This window comes from Ovis aries, chromosome 13 (assembly GCF_016772045.2).
Source record: "Ovis aries strain OAR_USU_Benz2616 breed Rambouillet chromosome 13, ARS-UI_Ramb_v3.0, whole genome shotgun sequence".
NCBI classification, from domain to species: Eukaryota; Metazoa; Chordata; class Mammalia; order Artiodactyla; family Bovidae; genus Ovis; species Ovis aries.
Window position 1 is genome coordinate 20,026,067 of NC_056066.1, and position 27,978 is coordinate 20,054,044.

A 27,978-nucleotide genomic window follows, 5' to 3' on the forward strand; every position below is an offset into this window, starting at 1 on the left:
AAAACAAGTATTTTTTATCATAGGTTTAATTTTTAGCCTTGTAGTGAACTTATCATTCGCTGTTAATTTAAATTAGCATTTAAATTAGAAATACAGACTCATATGTTTAGGGAGAGCAATTGCTTGTTTTCATTGTACCTACCTGTACTCAAGTCAAATTTGCTTGAGTGGAGAAGCAAGAAAGTAACTACTATATTTTTTTTAAACAGAGTTAATGTATTGATCAAATCTAGGAAAGAATTATACAGTTCTTATACTGAAGCTACAGATCACTCACAAACAAAAGATTGACACATTCAAATTTTATATAATTCAGTATTCAACAAAAGTTTTTGAAATGATGAGAATATTAACTACTCTTGTTTAAAGCATCCTCGTTCTCCATGGGCTCCCTCCCTAGCATCCCCAAACACTGTGCAGTACAACCAAGGAAGCCAGTTGCATTTGAAGCAGATAAACAATAAACCGGTATTGAAGAATCAGGAGAGTATATGCAAATATTTTGAATGCAGGAATTCACATCTTTATAATGCATGGGTAACTCTATCTGTCCAAAGATGCATCTGAAATATACATATGCTCAGTGGGAATGCTATATCTTAAAATTATTAACTTGGGTTTTGTGTTGTATATAGAGTTGAGATTGTGCAGAAAAATATCTGGTAACATTTAAAAACTTTCATATTGAGTGTTTGCCATTTCTTTTCTAATATCATGGCAATATTGCAATGTGTAGTAATGTCAGATCGACATAGAAATTCTGGTATTATTAACTGCTGTTTAGATTTTTATTTTTAAAGTACAGTAGTTTAAGGTTCCATTCATTTTGTGTTGTATAAAGAGTATATAAATACATTTATACTGGAGTGTAAGTGTAAAATAAAGAGGCTGATTGTATGTGTGGCTTATGAAACCAGTTTCATTACTTTAAGGTAATATCACACTCATACATTTTTCTAGGTATTAAAAGGAGGACCCAATTGATATGAACTGTGACTATGCAGAATTTTTAAATCCAATTTGCCACTGAATTTGGAACTTAAGAATCACAGCATTTTTGTAGCAATCTCAGAAGTTGAGGTTTATATCATAGCCCATTGAGTTAACATCTTGATACTATTTTAAAAATTGTTAAATATTTATGCAAACTTGATCTTAAGTAATTCTTAGATATATATTGCTCATGTTTTTGAAAAGAAAATCTCTCGGACATTTGAAGCTGGAAGAGACTAAAAGGAGTCAGTCTTTGTTCCTAGAATCTTATTTACACATTAACAATATCGATGCAGAAAAAAAAAAAAATACCCCCTGAATTACTAAGCTGTACATCTGAAATACAATATTATAAATTAACTATACTTCAAAAAGTAGAAATACTTTTGTTGTATTCCATGAAAACCAAACCAAACCCAATATCTAGTGCAGTGCTAATCAACAGAACTTTCTGTGTTAATGGCAGTTTTATCTGAGTTCTCCAGTATGGTAGCCAGTAGCCACATGTGCTTATTGAATTCTTGAAGTGTAACTATTAAAATGTGGAACTGAATTTTAACTTAATTTTTGTTCATGTAAATTGACATAGCCCTATGTAGCTAGTGACTGGAGAAGGCAATGGCAACCCACTCCAGTACTCTTGCCTGGAAAATCCCATGGACGGAGGAGCCTAGTAGGCTGCAGTCCATGGGGTCACACAGAGTCGGACATGACTGAAGCAACTTAGCAGCAGCAGCAGCAGCTAGTGACTGCCATATTGGATGGCAGAGAATAAGGCATCTGCTATACAGTTTTTAATTTCTTTTGCACTCTTGGTGTTACCTAATAATTGCTCTTGTTAAAACTTCGAGGGATATTCATCCTTTCACATTATCTTACACTAGAATAGCAACGTACGGTTGTTTCAACTTGCTAGTAGTTTATACCTTTAGAAAGCCTGCAATTCAGTTAGAGAAAATGAATTCATTTCCTTTAATTAGCACTTATTTGATTGTTAGAGCAATTCTTTTATAAGAATTAATAGATTCTAAAATTTATAGTTTTCCTATTCTATTGCATCCCTTTTTATCTGCCTGACATTTCACTTCCTACCTTCTAGTAACTAATTTCAATAGTTAAAAAACCAAGTGCATCTATAACTCTTGTTATATAAATAGCAACAACACTTCTTCTTTTCCTTGAATATTAAAGTCAGTGGGCTGTGAAAATGATGACCAAGTAAGTCTGCAGTCAGGGACATTGTTGGTGATTAAATAGGATCATGATCATGGGTGATCTCTCAGATCAGATCATCAGATCAGGGGTGGTTTCTTAGACACTTCAGTGGCTCTAACGTGCCCGTCAATCTGATGCGTGTGAGTCAAGCTTATCAAATGGGAACTTTATTCTTCGTTGTATTTGCTGCTTAGTTGTATTTGCTTTATCTTTAAAAAGGCATTTTTCTGAATAATTCTTAAATCTCCAGTATTATTTTTGGAGTCTTTTTGAAGAAGTTTTTAAGGTCACAAATTGTTCTCTGTGCTTCCTTGAAGATTATTTTTGAAGGGACTATTTTGAGCCAGAAAGGTTTTATTGGGCTTGATGACCTGTGGGTCTACGCCTGTGCCCAGGCCCGGTCCAGACAACTTTGCTCTGCAGATGAATTCACCTGTGCCAGCGGCCAGTGCATTGCTCGAGAACTGGTTTGTGACTCTTGGCAGGACTGTTCTGATAAGAGTGATGAGGACCCGACAACTTGCTGTAAGTAAATTAATGGTTGACTCACTCCTATGCTCACATTCATGATAGTGGTTGAATTTAAAAGAGTCTTTATCTTGAGCAAGGTGAAGTTAGTATGTATGAAGTAAGATGAATGTATGTTCTCACTTTGATGCCATTAGCACTATTCCTTGTGGACATCTCTACGCTAACAATGTTTTGGTGCTTTTTGCTCACTCTCAGAATCTATTTGTTCAACAAATGAATAGTTGTGATGTTGAGTGAGATGTGTGTATTTTGAGTAAGAGGAAAATGGATGGGAAAAGGAACCTATTTGTATTCTTCTCTTAAATACAAATTTACTATGGGTTAATAACCTTTTTGAAATGTAAGATTTTTTTCCATTCTGACCAATTATGCAGAAAGCTGTGGGGCAAGGAGAAAGAGAAAGAGGGCTGTCATTACCTTCCAGATAGCCATGATGATGTAGAAATCAGCCATGGTCGGTATTCATGACTAGGCAAAAAGGCCCAACTCCTTTATTTCAGACCTTTTATGAAGTCTTTGATAAGAGTAATGATAAGAAATTCTATTACTATTCAAACCTATTTATATCAGAAAGGAAACATAATTTAATTTACAACTTACATCATGGTTTTCATTCATATGAGGTAACTTAGCAACTAAAATACATGTCTTTTTAGAAACAATGAGTACAACTAAATGCATCCAATTTCTACATCACAAACAGGAGGGTTTCTTAATTATTAAAAATTTTACATTTATTTTTGCTTAAGGGCTTTATTTTAGTGATATATTTTATTGAGCAACAGAAAAATGTTATAACAAGATGAAATCACCTTTTTAATGAAAAGCTTTTACAATATGCTTCTGCTGATTGGTAAGCAAGAATTTTACTGAGATTTATGGACAAAGATGTAGAAAAGAGAAGAGAAAGCAAGGAAGAAACTCTCTGCCTCTTTGTAAATAGCAATTCAGTCTATTCCCAAGACACTTGGTTTTAACCATAAATTTAAGTAAAATAATCTCCTTACCGATATGATCTCCATGGATTTTTTTGTGTGCCCTTTTTTTTTCATTAGAAATGAGGCATTTCATTTTCTCTAATGCGACTGTCACTTTCCTCTTTTTGCTTCATTAAAAAGCTTTTTTTTTTTTCAGACAATTTGGTTCATTTCTTGTGACAAATTCACCTTTCTAATGGTTTGTATTATTCTCAATTTCAATAATTGAGAGTAAATATATTTCTTGTCTTTTCAGTTCCACATATTGAAACTTAATAGCTTTTCTTCTTTCTTTCCCCACAATTCAAGGATTCTTTATGCTTTCTTTTTAAGTGGTTTTCTTCATCGAATTTCATCTAGAATATTAGTAGATACTTTAGCATTTGATTGTGGACATACTTTCCCATATCTCTTTATTGGAAGTTTTATTGACTACTTATCTGGTGTTTTCCTCATAGATTATATCTTGATACCATTTTGCTCTTTCCTTTGTGTGAATTCAGGGACAGATCCCTGTCCTTATCAAAAAGTAGTTTTACTTCATAGTCAGCTAAATTTTCCAAATAATATAAGCTCATTTACTCAAATAGTCAAAGAACACCTGGCACGCTTGCTTGACTTAGATCAACTTTATATAGGAGATATGACATAAAAAGGTAGCCATGTTACATATTACAAAACATCCATACAGTTTGGTGTCAGCATGAGTATTTCATGTACATATTTGTATAATCATTTTTGCTTGGAGGTAATTATTGTATAGTAATGCAATTACTAGACTATATAAATGTGATAATGTTACACTGTTTTCTGCACTGAAGTATTTAACATGTGCAACCCATGTGTAATATGCAAAACATGTCAAATACTATAGTGCATAAAATAGTGTAGCACTGTATCAGTTCTAACAATTCCATTACTATATAAATAAGTTTCTTCAAGCAAAAGTGATTATACAAATAAGTACATGAAATAATCTTGTCAATATCAAAGCATATGTATATATGTTTTGTAGTATGTAACATGGCTACATTCTTATGTCATATCCCCTATATAAAGTATATAAACACATGTATATATATCTTATTGCAAAATAAGAGTCTTTCCTTTGACATTTTAAGCCAGTTTCAAACATTGTACAACATACTTTGAGTTTGTGTTTTATAAATTTGAATTCGTTATACAAATTTTTTTATAAATATAATTTTAAGGTCCATAAAACTCAAGAAAATGTTTTTATATCTTTTTAAAAACTGTCAGCATAGGATGAATCTCTAGATTAGTATAGCTCATATTGCCGGGAGAAATATCAACAAGCTCAGATATGCAGATGACACCACCCTTATGGCAGAAAGCAAAAAAGAACTAAAGAGCCTCTTGATGAAAGTAAAAGAGGAAAGTAAAAAGTTGGCTTAAAGCTCAACATTCAGAAAATGAAGATCAAGGCATCTGGTCCCATCACTTCATGGCAAATAGATGGGGAAACAATGGAAACAGTGAGAGACTTTATTTTGGGGGCTTCAAAATCACTGCAGATGGTGACTGAAGCCATGAAATTAAAAGACGCTTGCTCCTTGGAAGAAAAGTTATGACCAACCTAGACAACATATTAAAAAGCAGAGATATTACTTTGCTGACAAAGGTCCATCTATTCAAAGATATGGTTTTTCCAGTAGTCATGTATGGATGTGAGAGTTGGGCCATGAAGAAAGCTGAGCGCTGAAGAATTGATGCTTTTGAACTGTCGTGTTGGAGCCACTCTTGAGAGTCCCTTGGACTGCAAGGAGATCCAACCAGTCAATTGTAAAGGAAATTAGTCCTGAGTATTCATTGGAAGGACTGATGCTGAAGCTGAAGTTCCAAGACTTTGGCCACCTGATGTGAAGAACTGACTCACTGGAAAAGACCCTGATTCTGGGAAAGATTGAAGGTTGGAGGAGAAGGGGACGACTGAGGATGAAATGGTTGGATGACATCACTGGCTTGATGTACATGAGTTTGAGCACACGCTGAGTGCTGGTGATGGACAGGGAAGTATGGCATGCTGCAGTCCATGCGGTTACAGAGTCAGACACTGCTGAGCAACTGAACTGATAATTACAGCTGTGAACTGAACTGATATATACAGCTTGAATACATCAGTTTTTTTTTTTTTTTACTGTATTCCAGAGGCTAAGTAAATATTAACTCATGAATATTATCAGTTGGTATCTGTGGTCAGCGTGATTTTTGCAAAAATGCATGTTTACTCAGGTAAACATCCTTTACCAGGTTTACCAAGAAAGTTTACCAAACTTTCTTTACCAAGTTCCTCTTACTTTTATACCATTTTAACAAATGTAGTTGACTGAGCCTCCAGCCCAGTACCTTTTCAAAAGTAGCTAATGGTAAAGGAAAAATGGGTTCTGCTATTCCTACCGTTAGTGTTACTTGGTTGACTTAGTAGTCTTGGCAGCAGCATCTGCGAGTTCCTTGGAAACGTAGAACTTTGGGATACAACCCAGTCTTACAGAACCCAAACTTGCATTTTAATTCCCATAGAAGTCTCTCAGTCGTGTCTGTCTCTTTGCGACCCCATGGACTGTAGCCTCTGAAGTTCCTCCGTACATGGAATTTTCCAGGCAAGGGTACTGGAATGGGTTGCCATTTCCTTCTCCACTGCATTTTAATAGTGCCCCAGATGATTCACCTGCATGTTTTAAAATTTGAGAACCACCGTGCCTAAAAGGCTTCCAAAATGGAGGCCGAAAACACTTTCTGAAAAGAGAAAACAGGTGGAGAGAAAACTGTAAGAGAAAACAGTTTTAAAAGGCAAATTGGAGGCCTTTCATGATAGAAAACAAAACTCCCAGTACTTCACTAACACCTAAGGGCATCATTATAATTCCTAACAACATAGTTTTAAAATAGTGCTATTAAGATGTATTGATGTACAAGAACTGCACAAAACAAATGTATACAGTTGGGTTTCTTTCGACATATGCATACATTTGTGAAACCTGTGCAGCATCCTTCACCCCCCAGGTTTTCTTTGTCCTTCCCTGCCCCCCCCCCCCCACGCCCCCACCCCACATTTTTGTAGCCAAAACACTTGACCCAAGATTTATCTTCCTAACCAGGAGGGGCCGCACATACAGGCGCCCTGGAGGCCTAGGTGCTGTAGGGTACCTGCTGCGGTTTGAGGCGAAGGGCGTGGCGGGGGAGGGGCAGCCGGCGGTACTTGAGGCTGCGTCCGCCGCCCCCCCACCCCACCCTCCCCCTTCCTCCTCCGCTGCCTCCTGGTTCTCTGGCTCAGGTCAGTTAAGGGTCACCTAGTGTCAACATTTCCCAGCAGCGGAACGGTTCAGGGTCCACCTGCTGCAGCTGAACCCCTGCCTGGGTCTAGCAGCCTCCACGACCGGCCCTTGCAGGTGAACCCGCGCCGCAACGTCTTGGTGCAGAGTTCATTCGGATGGTGAAAGGGGCGCCGCAGGACCCACGACCCGCTGCCCTAGCGATCTTGGTCCTGAGGGCAAAGGCACTGGCCTCTTGGCCATCGCCGCAGGTCACCCAGGTCCGGGGCCTCCCCTTAGCAGGGCATCCCCGTGTGACGGCTCCCCGGGACCCAGGCGCTCCTGTGGAGTCCTCACCTTCGCCGCGGCTCCTCCTTCCTGGAAGAGACCTGTCGAGCGGAGGTGGGGTGCCGGAGGGAAAAGGGGGCCACCACCTCTGACACTCCGGGGCAGGAGAGGTGTTGCCGGGGAAGGTGCCCAAATGGCAGTGGTCCTACAGGAGGACGTGGCCCAGGCCGCAGTGCCGGTGAGCCGCGGAAGGAAGGTTCAGGGAGGGGAGCACCTGGGAGCCCCGAGCAGCCGCTGGAGGCGGGAAGCCCGGACGCTGTGCCGGAGGGGGAATCACCCCTGAGGAGAGGGGTGGTGGTCAAAGAACCTTCAGCAGCGAGGAGCGCAGGCCTTTCCAGTCCTCAGAGCAGGAGCAGGACTGCAAGCCCTGCAAGGATGGGGAAGCGCCGGTGCGTGGTTTACTGCAGGCAGTTTCGTAGAACTTGTCTGAAGTCCTCTAACCCTTCCTAGTGGAGGATATCACCTGTCAAAGTTCCAAATAGCCTAGATGCTCTTGCCCAGTAAAACTTCGCCACTGTCAACTCTTAAAGGCTCAAGATTGGTGTTGGAGATGCACAGGCAAGTGCCTGTCCCCACAGCACTTTCAGCTTAAAATACGTCCTTTAAATGGACACGAAAGACGGTTCAGAGAACGGGTGCTCGTGGAGCAGACAAGTGAGCCTTTTTTCATGTTCCTTCTCCTTTCTGCCTCTCCCATTTCAAAATACTACACAAAACGTTGTATTTTTTTTTACAAGTATTAAGTGTTGCAAAACAATTAGCAAAGTGTATAATACAGTATCGTTGACTATAGACAGTACTTTGCATAACCAAAATTTGTATCAACTGAACAGCATATACTTTCCAGGGTTTTCAATACCTCATGCAAGTGGAATCATTATTCTAAGTGAAATAAGCCAGTCACAGAAAGGCAAATACTGCACAGTTCCAAACTATAGGTTTTTGATGGTTATTAATATGGTCCTGTATAAAACAGGGACATTAAGAATAAAATACTAATGCCATATATTTTCTACAACATTTCCAATAAGATGTAACATATACTAGGTATACACTGGTATATGCATACATGGTCTAAACGTATACATTGGCTAGCAGAACAACTAACATACAAAATATACCTAATTTTCCAACATATGCTACAATGTGGCTAAATCTTGAAGACATTATGCTAAGTGAAATATGCAGGTCACAGCAGGACAAACATTGTATAATTCTACTTACCTGCTGCTAAGTCACCTCAGTCGTGTCCGACTCAGTGCGACCCCAGAGACGGCAGCCCACCAGGCTCCCCCATCCCTGGGATTCTCCAGGCAAGAACACTGGAGTGGGTTGCCATTTCCTTCTCCAATGCATGAAAGTGAAAAGCCAAAGTGAAGTCGCTCAGTCGTGTACAACTCTTAGTGACCCCATGGACTACAGCCTACCAGGCTCCTCTGTCCATAGGATTTTCCCGGCAAGAGTACTGGAGTGGGGTGCCATTGTCTACTTACCTAGAAGACTCAAAACAGGAATCAGAATGGTGGTTGCCAGAGGTTGAAGGGAAGGGAAAAATGAGAATGTTTAATGGGTATGGAGTTTGGCTTTGGGATTATGGGAAAGTTCTGGAGACACATGATGGTGACGATTGTACAACTGTGTAAAGGTGCTTAGTGTCACTCAGCTGGACACTTAAAAATGGTAAAAAAGGTAAATTTTATAATAAGTGTGGTGGTGGTTTAGTCACTAAGTCGTGTCTGACTCTTGCAACCCCATGGACTATAGCCCACCAGGCTCCTCTGTCCGTGGGGTTGTCCAGGCAGGAATAACGGAGTGGGTTGCCATTTCCTTCTCCAGGGGAGTCTTCCTGACCCAGGAATCAAACCTGGGTTTCCTGCATTGTAGGCAGATTATTTACCAACTGAACTACAAAGGAAGCCCATATGAGTATATTTTACCACAATAAAATGTTGAAAAAATATATATAGTTTATGCAGAAAGACTGTGTGTCAACAAGGACGGAAGGATGGACAGATCAGTGTTTAAATTAAAGCAGTTTGGAAAATTCCATGGGAAAACTCTTTTAATTGAATGAAAAAATAGGAATGTTTCAGAGCATTTAAAATGTGAATAGAAACTGTGACACTTCAAAGAAGAAGGTACAATATTCAAGTGAAAGAGACTTAAACCAAGAATCTGGTGCAAGATGTTTAATTTTCAATGTGATACTGTGCCTGAATGCTTTCCATATTTTGAAAAAAAATGTTGAATACTAAAATAACCTCCTGAGGGTAAGGGACATATATGTACACTTAGTGGAGAAAAGATTTTGTGGGTTCTCAATAAATAAAATATTTTTGTTAGTATAATCGTATTAAAATCTAGTGTCTGCTTAATGAATGTATAATTCCCACACAGACTTCTTTTCTTATACAATAGAGAACTGACTGACTGATTTCTGAACCAGGGAGTTCATAAATATTTTAATTTTCATGATCCAGAATTTTCCTCAGCTGCCACAATGAAATTCTTTTTCTCTTGCCAGTGTGCTTCAGTGGTTAAATATGCAAGAGAAAGCTTTGTCATAATTTAAAAATATTACTCTAACTGATGAACTCAGTGAAATTTCACTGAAATTATGAACTGTGGCATATCTCATCCTGTGATTAGAGATGGCTATATGTATTCTGCAGTCACAGAAATTTAAGTAAAAGCAACCAGATAATCCAAATCACTACTTGTATGAATACAGTTTGTGTATAATATGAATAGCTAAACTTTTAGATTTTATAAATATTTAACATTTAACACATGGTGGTATCATAAGGCATTTATTAACTGCCTGAATGTATTTGGCCCTCCCGATTTTACTTCAGATAATAACTTTACCTTAAATGTTTGGAATTACGTAGGGGAAATAATAATGGAAGAACTTCGGCTTTGGTGACTGGAATTTGACTTATATTTTATAGTCCAGTTAAGTTCTAGAATATTTAGCTTTAAGAAAGTCCTTTGACATGTACTGGAGTGAATGTCATTGGTTTGAAAAAAAAAAAAAAAAACAGCTGAGAAATTCACTAAGATCATTATAGAGATGATTGCATCATTTTATAGAGGTGATTGCTTCCCTGGTAGCTCAGCTGGTAAAGAATCCGCTTGTGATGCAAGAAACTCTAGTTAGTTTCCTGGGTCAGGAAGATCCTCTGAAGAAAGGATAGGCTACCCACTCTAGTATTCTTGGGCTTTTCCAGTGCTCCAGCTGGTAAGGAATCTGCCTGCAATGCAGGAGACCTGGGTTCATTCCCTGGGTTGGGAAGATCCCCTGGAGAAGGGAAAGGCTGCCCACTCCAGTATTCTGGCCTGGAGAATAGTCCATGGCAAGGAGTCAGACATGACTGAGCGACTTTCACTTTGCATCATTTTGCTTTCATATATCTTTATGGTGATGGACTTTAAAAATTAATTTTCACTTTTCAAAAGACAGTGTTTTGGGTTCCGTGGAAAGTGCAAGATTTTAACTGATAAAACATCCAGATAATGAAAGAAATGGTTAAAACTTTTCTTCTAAAGCTGAATTTTAACATGAATACAATCTATTTTGTCTTGAAATCTTTACGGGTTTTGCAGTGGAGTGAAACAGGCACAGATGTGAGACATCTGTCGAAGAGCCGGCGACGTTTGGGTCATTTTGTACTTTCCATGTCCACAGTCAGTGGTGTTATAGCCATTTCATACCATTGCATATAACAATAATTGTTCTCTGCATGGTCTTGCCTGCTTCCTTTGTGTATTAACCTGTAATTTGTTGTTCCTATAGGGCTATATTGAATATATTGCCCAAACAGGGCACTTGAGAGGAAAGAGGAGAGATAGTAATTATTATCCTTGGACAATGGGTATAAACTGGGACATTTCTGGGCCAACCCAGATGGGGGTGCCTGTGGTTGGGGGAGGAGGGATTCCTTGACTAAGCTGACAATCAAGAATTGGGAACTTAACACATTTTGGAGATAAAGTATGTATTTAAACCTTGTCTATTTGTATATTCTTCTGACTGAGAAGAGCTGGGAGGTGGCTTAGCAGGTGGTGAAGTTCACAGAAGACCAAACAACTAGATCAGAAGATTTTCTGGATGCTGGGGGAGACAGTCACAGTTAGGTCATAAGTTCTTAACACTGTCAAAAAACTGAAGAGGCTCTGCTTGGAGCAATAACTGGCTATCAATAGCAGTAATTCCAGCAACACTGTAACCAGAGCTGAGAAAAGAAAAACATCCAGAAGCAATAGATTTCCAGTTAAGTACTATGTGGGTGAACAGCATTTCCTTACCATTAGGTTATGAGCAACATTTTCCCATTATTACATGATAGTTAATTTGCTTGTTTTTATTTTTGGAGAATACATTTAAGGGGAAATAATATTTGCTTGTAGAGAAAAATCTTTCGTTATATACCCATTATATGACTATCTAAACAAGCATAGCTCTAAGAACTAAACGCTGAATTTACATGGAGAGAAAATTTGTGGCCTTATTTGCAAAGTATCCTTTAGTGTTCTAAGAGTTGACATATTAGTAATAAAATATCTGGTCATGACCCAGGCATCCATTTTTACAGAAATTTGAATACCTTTGATTATTCATATATAGTGAGTCTATTCAATATACTGGTAAAATTGATCACATTTAAAAAAATTGAACATAACAGTTAAGAGCAAGCAGTGATGCAGTCTTTTAAATATTGAGGCAAAGTCCCTGGTGTAGAGAGGCTTCAAAGTATAACCTTTGGTATCAGACAACTCAGTCTGGATATTCCATTAATTATAGTTGCTTTGTAGGGTGTTTGTGAACACAGATGGTAATATATGCAAAATACTTGGCACATACTTGGAGCTCAGTGGGAATACATCTATTCTTATTTTATTAAAGAGCATAGAATTGTGATCTGGGGGAGTTGTTAAAACTTTAGGTGTTTTCTGACCAAGACCAAGAATTATTTTATCCTTCTTTCTGTTATGAAAATGCCTCTGCCTAAAGAGGAATACTTGCAAATACGTTTTAAATTAATTGCATAGAATTTCCCCCCAAACCACTATCTAATATAGGCTGATACTATAATTCTTATTTTAGGATAAGGAAGCTTTATAATTTCTTGAAAGCACAAATCAAGGTGTTAGAATTTCTAGTGTACTACCCAGTGCACTGAAACTTGCTATTTTTTTCCCTCACAAATTTGGTGACAAAGCTATGAATAGTGTTTAGGAAGCTTACTCTAAATCCTGACTTTCTCTTGAACTCATTATCTTGTGATAAATGTAGGAACTTAAGTATTTTTCAACTTTGTAGTTGTGTATTAAGAAGAAGGAAAAAAGCAAAGTTCAAAAATAACTAATTTACCTGCAATCCAAAGTGGCTGGGGAATTTTTTCTTTTCTTTTTTTTTTCAGAGAAACTGTTAAACTAACATAATAGATTGAATTCTAAGGTGCTGACCTCAGGCTCTTCAGGTGTCCAGAATTAATTTAAATTCCATCCTTTTAACCATCCCAGCAGGTGAATCATTTTCATCTTGGCAGTTGAATTGGTTACTCTGAAAAGCTGCAGAGTTTTACCTTGTGTTATTAAATGCAATAGAGATGGCCAACCAGGAAGAAATGTGCCAGGTGTAGATAGACAAGTGGAGAAGGACGGTGCTTCACGCAGCACGTGGAGAACTTTGTGAGGCTGGAAAAATCAAAACGACTCTGATGATCAGAAGGCATTCTTTACAAAGCAGAGTGGTGGTTCTGACCACCTCAGTTGATTGGCTATGCTAGGGTCAATGTTTCCCTGCTTGCTCCCCCTTTATTCTTCTCACTTGTTTTCCTTTCTCTCCATAACAGCCAGTCATCTCAGGTGTGACTTTGAGTCTGGTTTCTGCGGCTGGGAGCCATTTCTCACAGAAGATTCACACTGGGAATTCGTGAAAGTATTGCCCAGTGCAGACCACCACCTTCCTGATGCTGAGCACCCAACAAACACAAATCATGGTAGGATATTTTCCTCTTTTCTTAAAAAAAAATTTTTTTTTACTCCCTGTTGTGAAATGATGATTCTGTGCATTTTCTCTGCCCACTGTAGACTGTATAAGTGGAACTCGGGTTTGTCTTGCTTTCATTTCTTCTAATCAACTTCATAATTTATGGTTGAGTTTCCTGAAAGGAGCGTTAATTTAATAACAAAACATTTTGTTACACCTTTTAAAAGGTGGGATTGAAGGCATGAAGAGGGGAAAAGCCTTCTGATAATTTTCTCTCATTGTCATGAATCATGTACAGTAGGCTTGCCTTCTTTTTGGAGCAATCCAAGTTTTGCAAAACAGAATAGTTTAATCCTTTTTCTAGGAAAAGAGAACAGAGATTTAGCACTAGCTCGAAAATAAATTGCAGATACTCTAATACAACTTAATCACTCTTAAAGCTTCTTTGTAACAGTCTTACTTCTTCCCCGTATATCCTTTTATTTTAACCAGCAGTACAGTTTTTACATATCCCCTTAAAATAGAGCAACCATAACTATATATAGCATTCCACTGAAGGGTTGTAAAACTCCAAGGAAAAGAGAAGGGTTTTGTTCTGTTTTTGTTTTGTTTGATGAATTGCAAAGGTACATTAGTTTCATACTAACTTTATAATAACACGGCTGTGCCATAGATCCTCTTTAAGCTTGCATAACCTCCACTAGACATTATATCTCTTTCTCCTTTGAGATTTCCAAAGAAGTATACCAAAACTAATAGTGTTGACTGTTTTTAGCCATTGGAAATTTGGGTTAGTGGGGGAGGATGTTAGGGGACAGAGAGGGAGACTAGCTATTCATCCCATCTGTTGTCTAAAACTATAAACTCAGCTTATTATTTAACAGTAGTCTTATTTTTCCCTTCAGATTCTGTGGCAGATTGGACTAAATTTAAAGTTTAAAATAGGAAGGAGACTATTAATTATTGAAACTACATTTATTACTAGTACATTTCCTCCAAGCTTATATAATGTTTTCTTAAACCAGTTGAGTACATACCATATATTAGACCTGGGTGTATACCAGTGGAAAGATATTTGAGTTATTCCTACATTTTGGTGATTATGAGCATATAATTTGCCTACAGGTTTTGTCTGGACATAAATTTTCATTAGAGTTGAGCCCTCTGTCCACTTCCTATGTATAATTAATGTTTCCACTCTGGTTAGTAAAAAGACCCTACTGTTTCTGGCCCTTTATGACCTTGGGGCAGTGTTTCAGCTGCTCCTTTTAGAAGGTTTTCCTCCAGCCTCAGGTGGTTACCTTATGCCCATGCCCTGCTCAGTACTCAGGTGGAGATTTGGAGGGAACTCTCTGGAGATCTCCGGAGTTCGCTCTCTGCAGCTCTCCTTTTCCTGGAACTCTGTTTCATGAACTATGGCCACTTGTGTTTCCCCAAACTGCAGTCTTTTCAACTTGAGAAGACCACCACACTGCTGGCCTCCTCCTCCCTGATTGGCAGGTGGAAACTGGGTTTAGGCAGCAAGCTGGGAAAATTGTGCCGCTTCGTTCATTTCCTCTCTCAGAGATCATTATGATTCTATATTCCCATTGTCCTACATTTGAAAACCATTATATAATATATATTGTTTTGATTTCTTTGCTAGTGTGAGATAGAAGACTAAATCTGATGCCTGATATTCAACCTTGCCTTAAAACAGAAAAAAAGCCTAATTCCTTTTGTTAATTTGCTTAATTTATTTGGTCTGGGCATGCTGTAATATATCTAGCCAACCTCTTATTGGATAAAAATATTATGACAATGCTGCAAAATCTATACTGGTATGCATTTTCTTATATGGGGATCTTTAATTCTATGCAGTAAATAACTAACAGTGATACTCCTATTTTTTTTTACAGAAATGTGCTTTCTTTCAAAATTTTAATACTTAAAATTCCAGAAGCAAAAGGAGTACTGTTTTCTATTTGTCCGCCATCAATAGACATGCTATTCTTGTAATTAAAAAAAAATTTATGTGTAAAAAATGATTTCTCATATGTAACCTTGATTTGTATTTCATGGAAAGATGATCTTTTTCAAATGTTTCTAATTTTTTCCATTTATTTAGATCTTTAATTTCGCTATATTTGAAGTGTCAGTGTATAGATTTTAAAAATAGTTTGCTAATATTTCCTTAGGTTTTTTAAATTTTTGCAGCTATTGTAAATGTCACATTTTAAAAACTTAATTTTGGGAGTTGTTGCTGTATATATAAATGTAGTTATATTTTAAAATATTGACCTTGTGTTCAAGGACCTTGCTTATTTTAAAATTATAGTTAAGAATTTATAAATTATGGGCTCATAATTATTTTGTCTTCAAAGATTGACAATTTTATTTCCTTCTTTCTAAATCTTAAACTCTCTATCTTCAGTTTTATTGCTCTGACAAGGACCTCTGGAAAAATGTTGACTAGAGCTGGTGATAGCTGCTGTGCTTGTCTTATTCCTCTTGAGGGGAAAAACTGTCAATAATTCAGCCTTGAATACTATAGTTACTTAAAGGTTGTTTTGTATCAGATAAAGATGTTTCTATTTGTAGTGTTAAAGTTTATGTATATGTGTGTGTGTGTGTGTATGTATATATATAAATTAATCTGTTAAAACTGGGTGTATGCTTTTCAGAACATATTGTGATAATCATCATTGTGATATTATCTTTTTTGTTTATAATAAAAAGAATGATTTTTTCAAATATTAAACCACCCTTGTATTCCTGACGCAAACTTCTTTTGACTGGTTTTATTTATGATTTCTTCCTGCATAATGGTATATTTGTGATATTTTTACCTAAATTCATTATAAGGTTTATTTTCTAATGTTCTCACAGCGTCTAAGGAATCCTTTTTAGGCCATATTGCATTAAAACGGGTGCATCCTTTGCAAAAGGTGAGGTTGAGGCTGGCCTGCACAGCGTAGCCTGGGGAGGCTGACTCCTCCATTCTTTATTTTTATGCTGTGCTGGTCAGCTAGCCCCTCTGGGGTTACAAGAGTTTTACAAGAATAGTTTTACGATGAACAGTTAAGATGAACAGGAATAGTCTCTTTAGTATGCTATAATTCCATAGGTCTCTTAACTCAGAGCATTCTGCGGTGCAGGCTTGTAAGAAAATAAATCCAGAGATATATTTCTGGAAGTATACGGGCCTGGGGTCAGAGTTCCTTCTCTTTAGGCTCTACCTGCATATATAAATTTTGTCAATACGATCTGTTTTTCAGGCATCTGGTTAAAACGTTCTCTAGATGGCATTTAGCTTCCACATCAGTTTTCACTAATGTAATATTTTCATAATATTATCTTTTCATCTAAAAAATGTTATCTCTTTTCACTTAATCAGAAGTCTTATAGTTTTTCATGGAGTTTTATGATGTTCTTCATACAAGTCCTGTCCTTTTCTTGTTAAATTTATTCCTACATATCTTGTATTATCATTGTTAACTGTGAGTAGAATATTTCTTATCATTCTATATTCAGTGTCTTATTGCTAAAATAAATAAAATAATGTAGAAGTATTTCGCTGTTCGAATTTACCTTGCTGCTGCTGCTAAGTCACTTTAGTTGTGTCCGACTCTGTGTGACCCCATATTCGGCAGCCCACCAGGCTCCCCCACCCCTGGGATTTGCCAGGCAAGAGTATTGGAGTAAATTCTCTTATTGATACCTGTTTTTATTAAAAGAGAATCTGTTGGGGTTTCTGATTTTACAATTACATTATTGGCAATACACATGGAATGCTATCTCTACTTTTCTGTTGTATTTACTAGAAATTTTATTTTCTTGACTTGCACATTTGCTAGACCTGAGATAATATTACTCTAAGATAAGTAATATTATCTTACTAATATTTCCTCTAATTAGTAATGGTGACAGAATTTTCTAGGTAGTTTCTCATTATAATTAATTTTGTAGTTGGCCATTCAAGACATTATTTATTTTGAGATAAATCTTTAATCTTTATTGTTTCTTTTTAACATTTTATTGAGGTTATCGGGAATGAATGACTATTTTTCACAGTCTTTTCAATATTTGTTTATAAGGGATTCCCTGGTGGCTCAGACGGTAAAGAGTCTGCCTGTAATGCAGGAGACCCAGGTTTGATCCCTGAGTCAGGAAGATCCTCTGGAGAAGGAAATGGCAACCCAGTCCAGTATTCTTGCCTGGAAAATCCCATGGATGGAGGAGCCTGGCCAACTACAGTCATGGGTTGCAGAGTTGGACATGACTGAGCAACTTCCCTTTCACTTTCACTTTGACTCTATTATTTCACTCTTTACTTTGATCTTATTGGACTTCCCTGGTGGCTCAGATGGTAAAGCATCTGTCTACAATGCAGGAGACCCGGGTTCGATCCCTGGGTCGGGAAGATCCCCTGGAGAAGGAAGTGTCAATCCACTCCAGTGTTCTTGCCTGGAAAATCCCATGGACAGAGGAGCCTGGTAGGCTACAGTCCATGGGGTCGCAAAGAGTCGGACACGACTGAGCCACTTCACTTCACTCCACTTGATCTTATTGACTATGTTGATAAGACTGTTAAACCAAACTTCTATTCTTGGAAATCTCATTGGTCGAGACACAGCATTTTTTTTTTAAGAATTGCAAATGCAATTGAGACATTTTAATTAGAGCTTTGTGTCTATGATCATGAGTGATATTGAGCTGTAGTTTAATTCTCTTTTCATCATTCTTAACATTAGAGATATCTGGCATCATAAAATGAGTCAAGGAACTGTTCATATTTTTCTAAAACCTATGATATATGCAAGTGATGTGCAAATATTTATTCTTTAAAAATTAAATAAAATAAACGGTGGGGCCATACACCCTGGTAGATTGTTTTCCTATCACTTTTCCAGTTAATTTTGTGGGATAATCAACTTGTTCAAACCTTTTGCTTCTTTTAGATTTTGGAGTTTTGATGTTTGTGTGTTTCATCCTTCATTAACTGCTTGTTTAAAATTGTCCATATTGTTTTAAATGACCAGAGGAATAAGATCTTTGAATATTGTTAATGTTTAGAATTTTTATTAGTCTTTTGGCAATATTCAGTTGATTTTTACTTGAACCTGAGGATTTTTAAGGGGGAATAATTTTTCAAAGTCATCTTTTCCTACTCTTTCAAAGGTGAAATAGAGAATTTAATGAACTCATATACTCTTTCTATTACTCGTAGTCTGGAGTTGGGAAGAGTAGGCATTATCCTTCCCAATTGGATTTGGATTTAAGGCCCATAGGAACTGGGTTCTGTTTTTCTCACTCAGAGACTGCACTGCTGACTTGCAGCCATGGTAGTCTGGTTAAACATGTGGTGGTACCTGAAACACATTTAATTATGAAATCCTTTTCATTCTGTGCAGTCAGTGCTGATCTGGCTAAGAAAATTCCCTTCTGAATGTGTTTTATTTCATCAAAATAGTTGTCTTTACAGGTTGCCCATCACTTTGTGATTATCAAAGGGCAGGATCAGACCTTGACATTGTGCGGCATAGACTACCTTGTAAATTTTCATTATTCAGGGAGGCTACCCTGACTACTTTTCTGAACGTGTGATCTTTCGAGCTGCTAAGAGATGTTATCCCCCCTGTACATTTGCCATTAGCACTTCCATTGTAGTTAAAACCTAAAAGCAGTTATTTTGTTAACACTCAGATTACATCTTTAATTAAGCTTTCATTCCCACTAGCACAGACAACAATGACAAACATGTAAGCCCCAGGAGAAACCAAGCTCATTCTATAGGCTCTCATCCTTCGGTACATCCAGAAGAAACTTGCAAGTAAAGATCTCCTAGGAATTTTCTAAGGGCATGCTGAATATCTAATTGTAAACTTACAAGCTTCATTTAATTTCAAACTGTGACTTGAGTTAAGCCAATAAAACATGTTCATTGATAGAATTTAGATCAAGAGCTTATTTTTCATCAATGAGATTTTATTTCAAATATTTAATGTTATCCATATCAAAGCAATTCGTGGTTATCTATGGAACGTAATGGTAAAGAAGTAAAAACGTAATTTTCTTTATCTGATTGATAGTTGAATATGTATGCACGGTTGAGCTATTAGAGCAAAGAACTGCCAAATGTACAAGAGAACTTTCATCCACATGACTTTTTATGTTTGTTTTTGCAGGATCATTTATTTATTTGGGGGCGCATCAACCACCTGCAGTGGCCAAGCTTGGAAGTCCTGTTCTTACAAGATCAGTCACTGCCTCTACCCCATGTCAGGTAACCAATTACTGGAATATTCATTGGCTAGTCTGTGGTTATAAACTGTTAGGCTTGGGTTACTCCAGCTAGTAAATGCCTCCTATGTTTTACTACTATTTTCATGATGTATTGAGAGATTTGTGTGAGCTATTTCAACAGGAAATGTCATGTCATTCCAAAAGACATTTATAGCGTATAACTTGCACCCTTTGTTTGGGGGGCCTATTCAAAAATATTTCTATCATTTTGTATTCTTTCCATGTAGTTCTTTCAATAATTTAAAGCTGTGGATACACATTGCGCCAGCTGCTTGTTAATTTGGCCAGAAATGTTGCTAATAATTGAGGAAAATAAAAGCAGTTTAACAAATTCCATTGATAAAAAGATGAAAGGGTGAATAAATAAAGACAAATATGTTCAGGAAAAATAAATATATTTCCAGAAGTTTAGTTTCTCAGTTAGTCCTTCTGATGCTGCTAAACACAGACAAAGGGGTAGTCAATCTAATCACACTAGGACCACAGCATTGTCTAACTCAATGAAACCAAGCCATGCCTGCGGGGCAACCCAAGACAGGTGGGTCATGGTGGAGAGGCCTGACAGAATGTGGTCCACTGGAGAAGGGAATGGCAAGCCACTTCAGTATTCTTGCCTTGAGAACCCCATGAACAGTAGGAAAAGGCAAAATGATAGGATACCAAAAGAGGAACTCCCCAGGTCAGTAGGTGCCCAATATGCTACTGGAGATCAGTGGAGAAATAACTCCAGAAAGAATGAAGGGATGGAGCCAAAGCAAAAACAATACCCAGTTGTGGATGTGACTGGTAAGAGAAGCAAGATCCGATGCTGTAAAGAGCAATATTGCATAGGAACCTGGAATGTCAGGTCCATGACTCAAGGCAAATTGGAAGTGGTCAAACAAGAGATGGCAAGGGTGATCATCAACATTCTAGGAATCAGTGAACTAAAATGGACTGGAATGGGTGAATTTAACTCAGATGACCACTACATCTACTACTGTGGGCAGGAATCCCTCAGAAGAAATGGAGTAGCCATCATGGTCAACAAAAGAGTCCAAAATGCAATACTTAGATGCAATCTCAAAGATGACAGAATGATCTCTGTTCGTCTCCAAGGCAAACCATTCAATATCACAGTTATCCAAGTCTATGCTCCAACCAGTAATGCTGAAGAAACTGAAGTTGAACGGTTCTATGAAGACCTACAAGATCTTTTAGAACTAACACCCAAAAAAGATGTCCTTTTCATTATAGGGAACTGGAATGCAAAAGTAGGAAGTCAGGAAACACCTGGAGTAACAGGCAAATTTGGCCTTGGAATGCAAAATGAAGCAGGGCAAAGACTAATAGAGTTTTGCCAAGAAAATGCACTGGTCATAGCAAACACCCTCTTCCAACAACACAAGAGAAGATTCTACACATGGACATCACCAGATGGTCAACACCGAAATCAGATTGATTATATTCTTTGCAGCCAAAGATGGAGGAGCTCTATACAGTCAACAAAAACAAGACCGGGAGCTGACTTTGGCTCAGATCATGAACTCCTTATTGCCAAATTCAGACTTAAATTGAAGAAAGTAGGGAAAACCGCTAGACCATTCAGGTATGACCTAAATCAAATCCCTTATGATTATGCAGTGGAAGTGAGAAATAGATTTAAGGGACTAGATCTGATAGATAGAGTGCCTGATGAACTATGGAATGAGGTTCGTGACATTGTACAGGAGACAGGGATGAAGACCATCCCCATGGAAAAGAAATGCAAAAAAGCAAAATGGCTGTCTGGGGAGGCCTTACAAATAGCTGTGAAAAGAAGAGAGGCAAAAAGCAAAGGAGAATAGGAAAGATATAAGCATCTGAATGCAGAGTTCCAAAGAATAGCAAGAAGAGATAAAGCCTTCTTCAGCGATCAATGCAAAGAAATAGAGGCAAACAACAGAAATGGAAAGACTAGAGATCTCTTCAAGAAAACTAGAGATATCAAGGGACCATTTCATGCAAAGATGGGCTCAATAAAGGACAGAAATGATATGGACCTAACAGAAGCAGAAGATATTAAGAAGAGGTGGCAAGAATACATGGAAGAACTGTACAAAAAAGATCTTCATGACCCAGATAATCATGATGATGTGATCACTAATCTAGAGCCAGACATCTTGGAATGTGAAGTCAAGTGGGCCTTAGAAAGCATCACTACCAACAAAGCTAGTGGAGGTGATGGAATTCCAGTTGAGCTATTTCAAATCCTGAAAGATGATGCTGTGAAAGTGCTGCACTCAATATGCCAGCAAATTTGGAAAACTCAGCAGTGGCCACAGGACTGGAAAAGGTCAGTTTTCATTCCCATTCCAAAGAAAGGCAATGCCAAAGATTGCTCAAACTGCCACACAATTGCACTCATCTCACATGCTAGTAAAGTAATGCTGAAAATTCTCCAAGTAGACTTCAGCAATACATGAACCGAGAACTCCCTGATGTTCAAGCTGGTTTTAGAAAAGGCAGAGGAACCAGAGATCAAATGGCCAACATCCACTGGATCATGGAAAAAGCAAGAGAGTTCCAGAAAAACATCTATTTCTGCTTTATTGACTAGGCCAAAGCCTTTGACTGTGTGGATAACAATCAACTGTGGAAAATTCTGAAAGAGATGGGAATACCAGACCACCTAACTTGCCTCTTGAGAAGTCTATATGCAGGTCAGGAAGCGACAGTTAGAACTGGACATGGAACAGCAGACTGGTTCTAAATAGGAAAAGGAGTATATCAAGGCTGTATATTGTCACCCTTCTTATTTAACTTCTATGCAGAGTACATCATGAGAAACACTGGACTGGAAGAAACACAAGCTGGAATCAAGATTGCTGGGAGAAATACCAATAACCTCAGATATGCAGATGACACCACCCTTATGGCAGAAAGTGAAGAGGAGCTAAAAAGCCTCTTGATGAAAGTGAAAGAGGAGAGTGAAAAAGTTGGCTTAAAGCTCAACATTCAGAAAACGAAGATCATGGCATCTGGTCCCATCACTTCATGGGAAATAGATGGGAAACAGTAGAAACAGTGTCAGACTTTATTTGTTTGGGCTCCAAAATCATGGCAGATGGTGACTGCAGCCATGAAATTAAAAGATGCTTACTCCTTGGAAGAAAAGTTATGACCAACCTAGATAGTATATTCAAAAGCAGAGACATTACTTTGCCGACTAAGGTCCGTCTAGTCAAGGCTATGTTTTTTCCTGTGGTCATGTATGGATGTGAGAGTTGGACTGTGAAGAAGGCTGAGTGCCGAAGAATTGATGCTTTTGAACTGTGGTGTTGGAGAAGACTCTTGAGAGTCCCTTGGACTGCAAGGAGATCCAACCAGTCCATTCTGAAGAAGATCAGTCCTGGCTGTTATTTGGAAGGAATGATGCTAAAGCTGAAGCTCCAGGACTTTGGCCACCTCATGCGAAGAGTTGACTCATTGGAAAAGACTCTGATGGTGGGAGGGATTGGGGGCAGGAGGAGAAGGGGACGACCCAGGATGAGATGGCTGGATGGCATCACGGATTCGATGGACGTCAGTCTGAGTGATCTCCAGGAGATGGTGATGGACACAGAGGCCTGGTGTGCTGCGATTCATGGGGTCGCAAAGAGTCGGACACGACTGAGTGACTAATCTGAACTGAACTGAACTGACTGAAGGGGTAAAACTCTCAGTTCATTCCCACAGCATAACAGAGAAGAAGGCAAGGGAACTTTGGAGTCAGATGAATCTGGTTCCAGTTTCACTTCTGCTACAGATGATATGCTTTGAGACTCAGTGTCCACTCTGGAAGCATAGTGTTAGTAAACCTCTTCACATGGTTGTGAGAATTCAAATGTGATTAAATACAGGATCTGGGAAAGTATTTGGGACATAGTAGGTGTTCAATAAACATAAACCTTTCATTTTTCCATAACACTAATGTTTCCATTAGAAGTTTTTATCCTTTTGAGAGTTCTAACATGTCTCTGCAGAGAAGGCAATGGCACCCCACTCCAGTAGTCCTGCCTGGAAAATCCCATGGAGGAGGAGCCTGGTAGGCTGCAGTCCATGGGGTCCCTAAGAGTCGGACACGACTGAGAGACTTCACATTCACTTTTCACTTTCATGCGCTGGAAAAGGAAATGGCAACTCACTCCAGGGTTCTTGCCTGGAGGATCCCAGGGATGGGGGAGCCTGGTGGGCTGCCATCTATGGGGTCGCACAGAGTCGGACACGACTGAAGCGACTTAGCAGCAGCAGCAGCGACATGTCTCTGAGCCTGTAGATTTCAGCTTTCTTCTTCTCCCTTTGCTTATCAGAAAATAATGAAGGGATCAGTAGTTCCACACACTAAATTCATTGCCTGGAAATGCAGGGTTACAGAATTAATTCAGGCATTCCTGGTGATAAATTACAGATCATTCAGAGGTGTAAATTTAATTATACTTTCAGCTTGATATAAGCCTGACTGAGAGTGCCTGCAACTCTTAATAGATTGTCCTACTCTGTTTTTTTCCTTTTTTTTTTTTTTTTTTTGTTGTCCATATCTGTGAGAATTTGGATTAAAACAATGGCCTGAACTTCACCTCCATCTTACCCACTTGGACTCTAGACTCTACCACCTTTGTTTATTTTAATTAAATCTGATGTGATAGATATAGATTATTTTTGGAGAACTTGTAAAACATTTATTTGCTCTTTAAAAGCACTTTACAGACTTACTGAACTTTAATTCAAGATCACATACCCAAGTAATGCAACTGCTGTTGTTAAATTCATTAAAGACACTGGATTAAAAGGAATGGAATGTATTAATTCTGCCTCTTTTACAGAAGTATGAAAACTAACATTAAGAACTTATTAGAAATTCTGAGACTCATGAAGAAATCATACAGCTCTCCTCTTTTTCAATATGATTTGCATTTCTCATGGTTGTGTGTGGGTAGCCATTAATTTGCGGTCATTGGGATTGACCCACAATTTATGATTGTTTCCACTTGAGGACATTTTTCTTTATTGTGGCTTAAATTTGGAGCTTACCTATGGGAGCTATTGGGGTGGAGCCTCAGTAAAAGCAATGAGCAATTTAGATGCTTTGTTGTTTGTCTCTCAGAACAAAGTCCACCACCTTTGTTCTCAGATACTGATTTAGGGGCTTGCCTTGATTTGTGGAAAAATAAGAGGTTGCAGACTGCCAGCGGAAATCTTTGTTCCCTTTTAACTGCATCTGCTTAAATGTTAGGAATCTTTGAGTTAGAAGGATGGATATTTGGATTACTTCATAGTGCTTTCCAGCTTAGAATTATTATTCGATTGTTATAGGTTGTTCATAGTCTGAGAGGCGCATAGCCAAAGTTCTCTCCCATAGGAGTATTCTAAGAATATACTATTTACTTTTTTAGAAGTCTGTGGTGATGTTTCTTTCTTTCATGAAAGTTACAAAATAAGCTAACAGAAAAATTCTCATCTTCTTCGGTAACCAGAAAATGCTGCTGATCTTCCTAATTGGAACCTATTGATCATAGCTGTATTCATGGAATAGCAAATGTTCTTTGTAATAAAATAATAAAGAGGGGCAGTGAGATAAGCAAAGTGGGGAACTTTGATATGAGTAAAGCTTTCATTTTATGAAATACGATCTTTTCTCTACATAATCATATCAGGCTAATGCAGCTAAGAATATTTTTTTGAAAGGACTTTAAAGGAATATGAAGCTTTCTTTTGAAACTTTTTCTAACAGACTTTTAGGGTCATTTTGCATGAATTACCTTGTACTTTATGTGTAGACCACACATGGCATCAACATACAGAACTGGTCCTGCAGCTAAGCAGTATTCAAGGTGTGGATTTTTATTAAAAGCTTCAAAAGCTCCTTTAGTCACTGGTGGAAATTTGGCATTTTTCCTTAAAATAGCCAGGAGACAGGACACACAGAACATGTGGAAGCCAGAAGCTTAGTATTTCTTATTGCTGTTGAAATACTCTTACTGTTTTTAATAAATCAGGAAATATAGAATATGAAAGAGGTTTGTGAGAATATTAATATTTTCTGAGCTCTCATATCTGAGTTACTGTTTGAAAGACCAAATATCTCACTTCACAATTAAATACAGCAGGACTGATAACATGAAGCTTTTGCTTTCAATGCTATGTTTGTCTTTTGTTTGTTCTAAATTCCTGAACACATATTTGCTATTCTAATAGTCTTTAATTAAAAAATTCTTAAAATTAAAAAAAAGTGAGTGGGTATATCAGGAAAAAGATTGATGAAACAAAAGATAGACTGGTTCCAAAAATAAAGTTTGAGGGCCAGGCTACATGTTTGAATCGAAGTATCCCAGCAGCCAGTGCAGAGAGAGACATGTGAGTTGTCATTTGGTTCAAGTTCAAGGAATTAAAAGAAAAATAATTTTTCTGAGACTCCTGAGTGCACACATACAAGTGTAAATGTTCTTTCTCTGACTCAGTGCACACCTGTTACTTCCATACTCCCTGTGGATACTAAAGGGACAATAGAAACACATGTTTGTTGTAATATGGAAAATATTTGCCAAAATATAGAATTTAGTGAAGGATACTAATAGCAGTTCAGTGTTAAGTGCTTCACAGCATGATAAAAATATATGTAATACCAGAATGGGTAGCCATTACCTTCTCCAGAAGATCTTCCTGACCCAGGATCAAGCCCAGGTCTCCTGCATTAGACAGATTCTTTACCATCTGAGCTACCACGGAAGCCCAATATGTAATATTATCTGTAATTATATGTAATGTATAATGTAACAACATATAAATTAAACATATAAGATATATAACATTTAACAATATAAAATGTAACAGTGATAACCCACTTGTAGCAACTCTCTCAATGAGTTTTAAAAGGCTATGTCTTATCATGTTCCCCTAGTAGAGTGATGAAGTCTTACTGGAGAGAAATTTAGGAAATTCGTGGTGGGGCTTGAAATGGTGCCGTCATGATTTGTTCTCTGTTTTCTTTGCTCCAAGGATAGCGTTAGATCATGTTAGAGATCCTGAGCTTCCCCAGTGGCACTGGTGGTAAAGAACCTGCCTGCCAGTGCAGGTTAGATGTAGAAGACTGGGGTTTGTTCCTGGGTTGAACTAGAGTGGCTTGCCATGTATTCTTGCCTGGAGAGTCCCATGGACAGAGGAGCCTGGCAGGCTGCAGCCCTTCGGAACACACAGGATTGGACACAGCTGAAGCGACTTTGCATGCATGCATGCGTGTTACCTATTCTAGAGGAAGCAATGGATTTTGAGGAAAGGTTGAGCAGATATTCTTTCTTATTGGACATGGTTAAAACACACCCAGATTAATCATTTAGATGAGAAAAGATTATATTTTACTGAAGACTGCAAACTTCCACTTAAGCTCATTCAGATAAAAAAGTCGATCAAAAGCATGATTATGACTCAGAGTCATAAGAATCACTATAGTGGTAGTAGTGTTAGTCACTTAGTCATGTCTGACTCTCTGCAACACTATGGACAGTAGCCCACCAGGCTCCTCTGTCCATGAGATTCTCCAGGCAAGAATACTGAAGTGGGTTGCTATGCCCTTCTCCAGGGGATCTTCCCAACCCAGGGACTGAACCCAGGTCTCTATGCATTGCCTGTGATGCAGTAGACCTGGGTTCAGTCCCCAGGTCAGGAAGATCCCCTGGAGAAGGGGATGGCAACCCACTCCAGATTTCTTGTACTCTAGTATTCTGGTAATGATAAAGGAGGATGTATGAGACAGAGAGATGAATGCTCCCCCTCTGCTACATGGCCTTATTCCCAGCTGAATTTTGAGGAGTTACAGATATCTTGTTTCTTTCTCTCTCTCTCTCTTTTTTTTTTTGGGGGGGGGTGTATACATGTTTTATTTTTTTGTCTTATTCTGGATCTTGAAGATACAACAGGTGTTGGAAACATCAGACAGGGGTTGATATCTGTGGCTGAGAAATCAGAGATAACTGCGCGTTTGGAGAAAATGAGAAAAGATGTGAAGATTTGACCAATAAGCTCCCTCATAGGGAAGCAAAAGGAGTCAAGAGCATAAGAAAGTTGAGGAAAAAGGCAGAAAATCCGAAGAGTAGAGTTCTGATTGGAGACAAACCCAAATCAAATGAAATAGCAAAGAGAAATAAGGAAGACATTATTTTGAGCTTCTAAATAATGTCCTGTTGTATCTGTTACTAATAAGTAATTCCTAGTTGTTCCTAATCATATTCTTTTAGCAGAGACTGGCCTTTCCTCTGGGAATATCACAGGGCCCTGCAGAAACAGAATAGCAAGATTAGTTATTCAGCCTGCACTCAGTAACTAATAGTATAAGTCACTCGATAAGATGTCCTTTCTTTTTATAGTA

At 38.1% G+C, this 27,978-nt stretch overlaps 1 protein-coding gene across 3 annotated transcripts in view; it reads left to right on the forward strand.

Annotated features, from left to right (window-relative positions):
- Positions 1–27,978, forward strand: part of MALRD1 (MAM and LDL receptor class A domain containing 1) — a 600,846-nt gene that overhangs the window by 50,753 nt on the left and 522,115 nt on the right. For all 3 annotated transcript variants that reach the window (XM_042230497.1, XM_060397269.1, XM_042230498.1), the window contains exons 10-12: positions 2,526–2,733; positions 13,195–13,341; positions 19,499–19,596. In XM_042230497.1, coding sequence (XP_042086431.1) covers positions 2,526–2,733; positions 13,195–13,341; positions 19,499–19,596 — 453 coding nt within the window. The remainder of the gene's footprint in view (positions 1–2,525; positions 2,734–13,194; positions 13,342–19,498; positions 19,597–27,978) is intronic.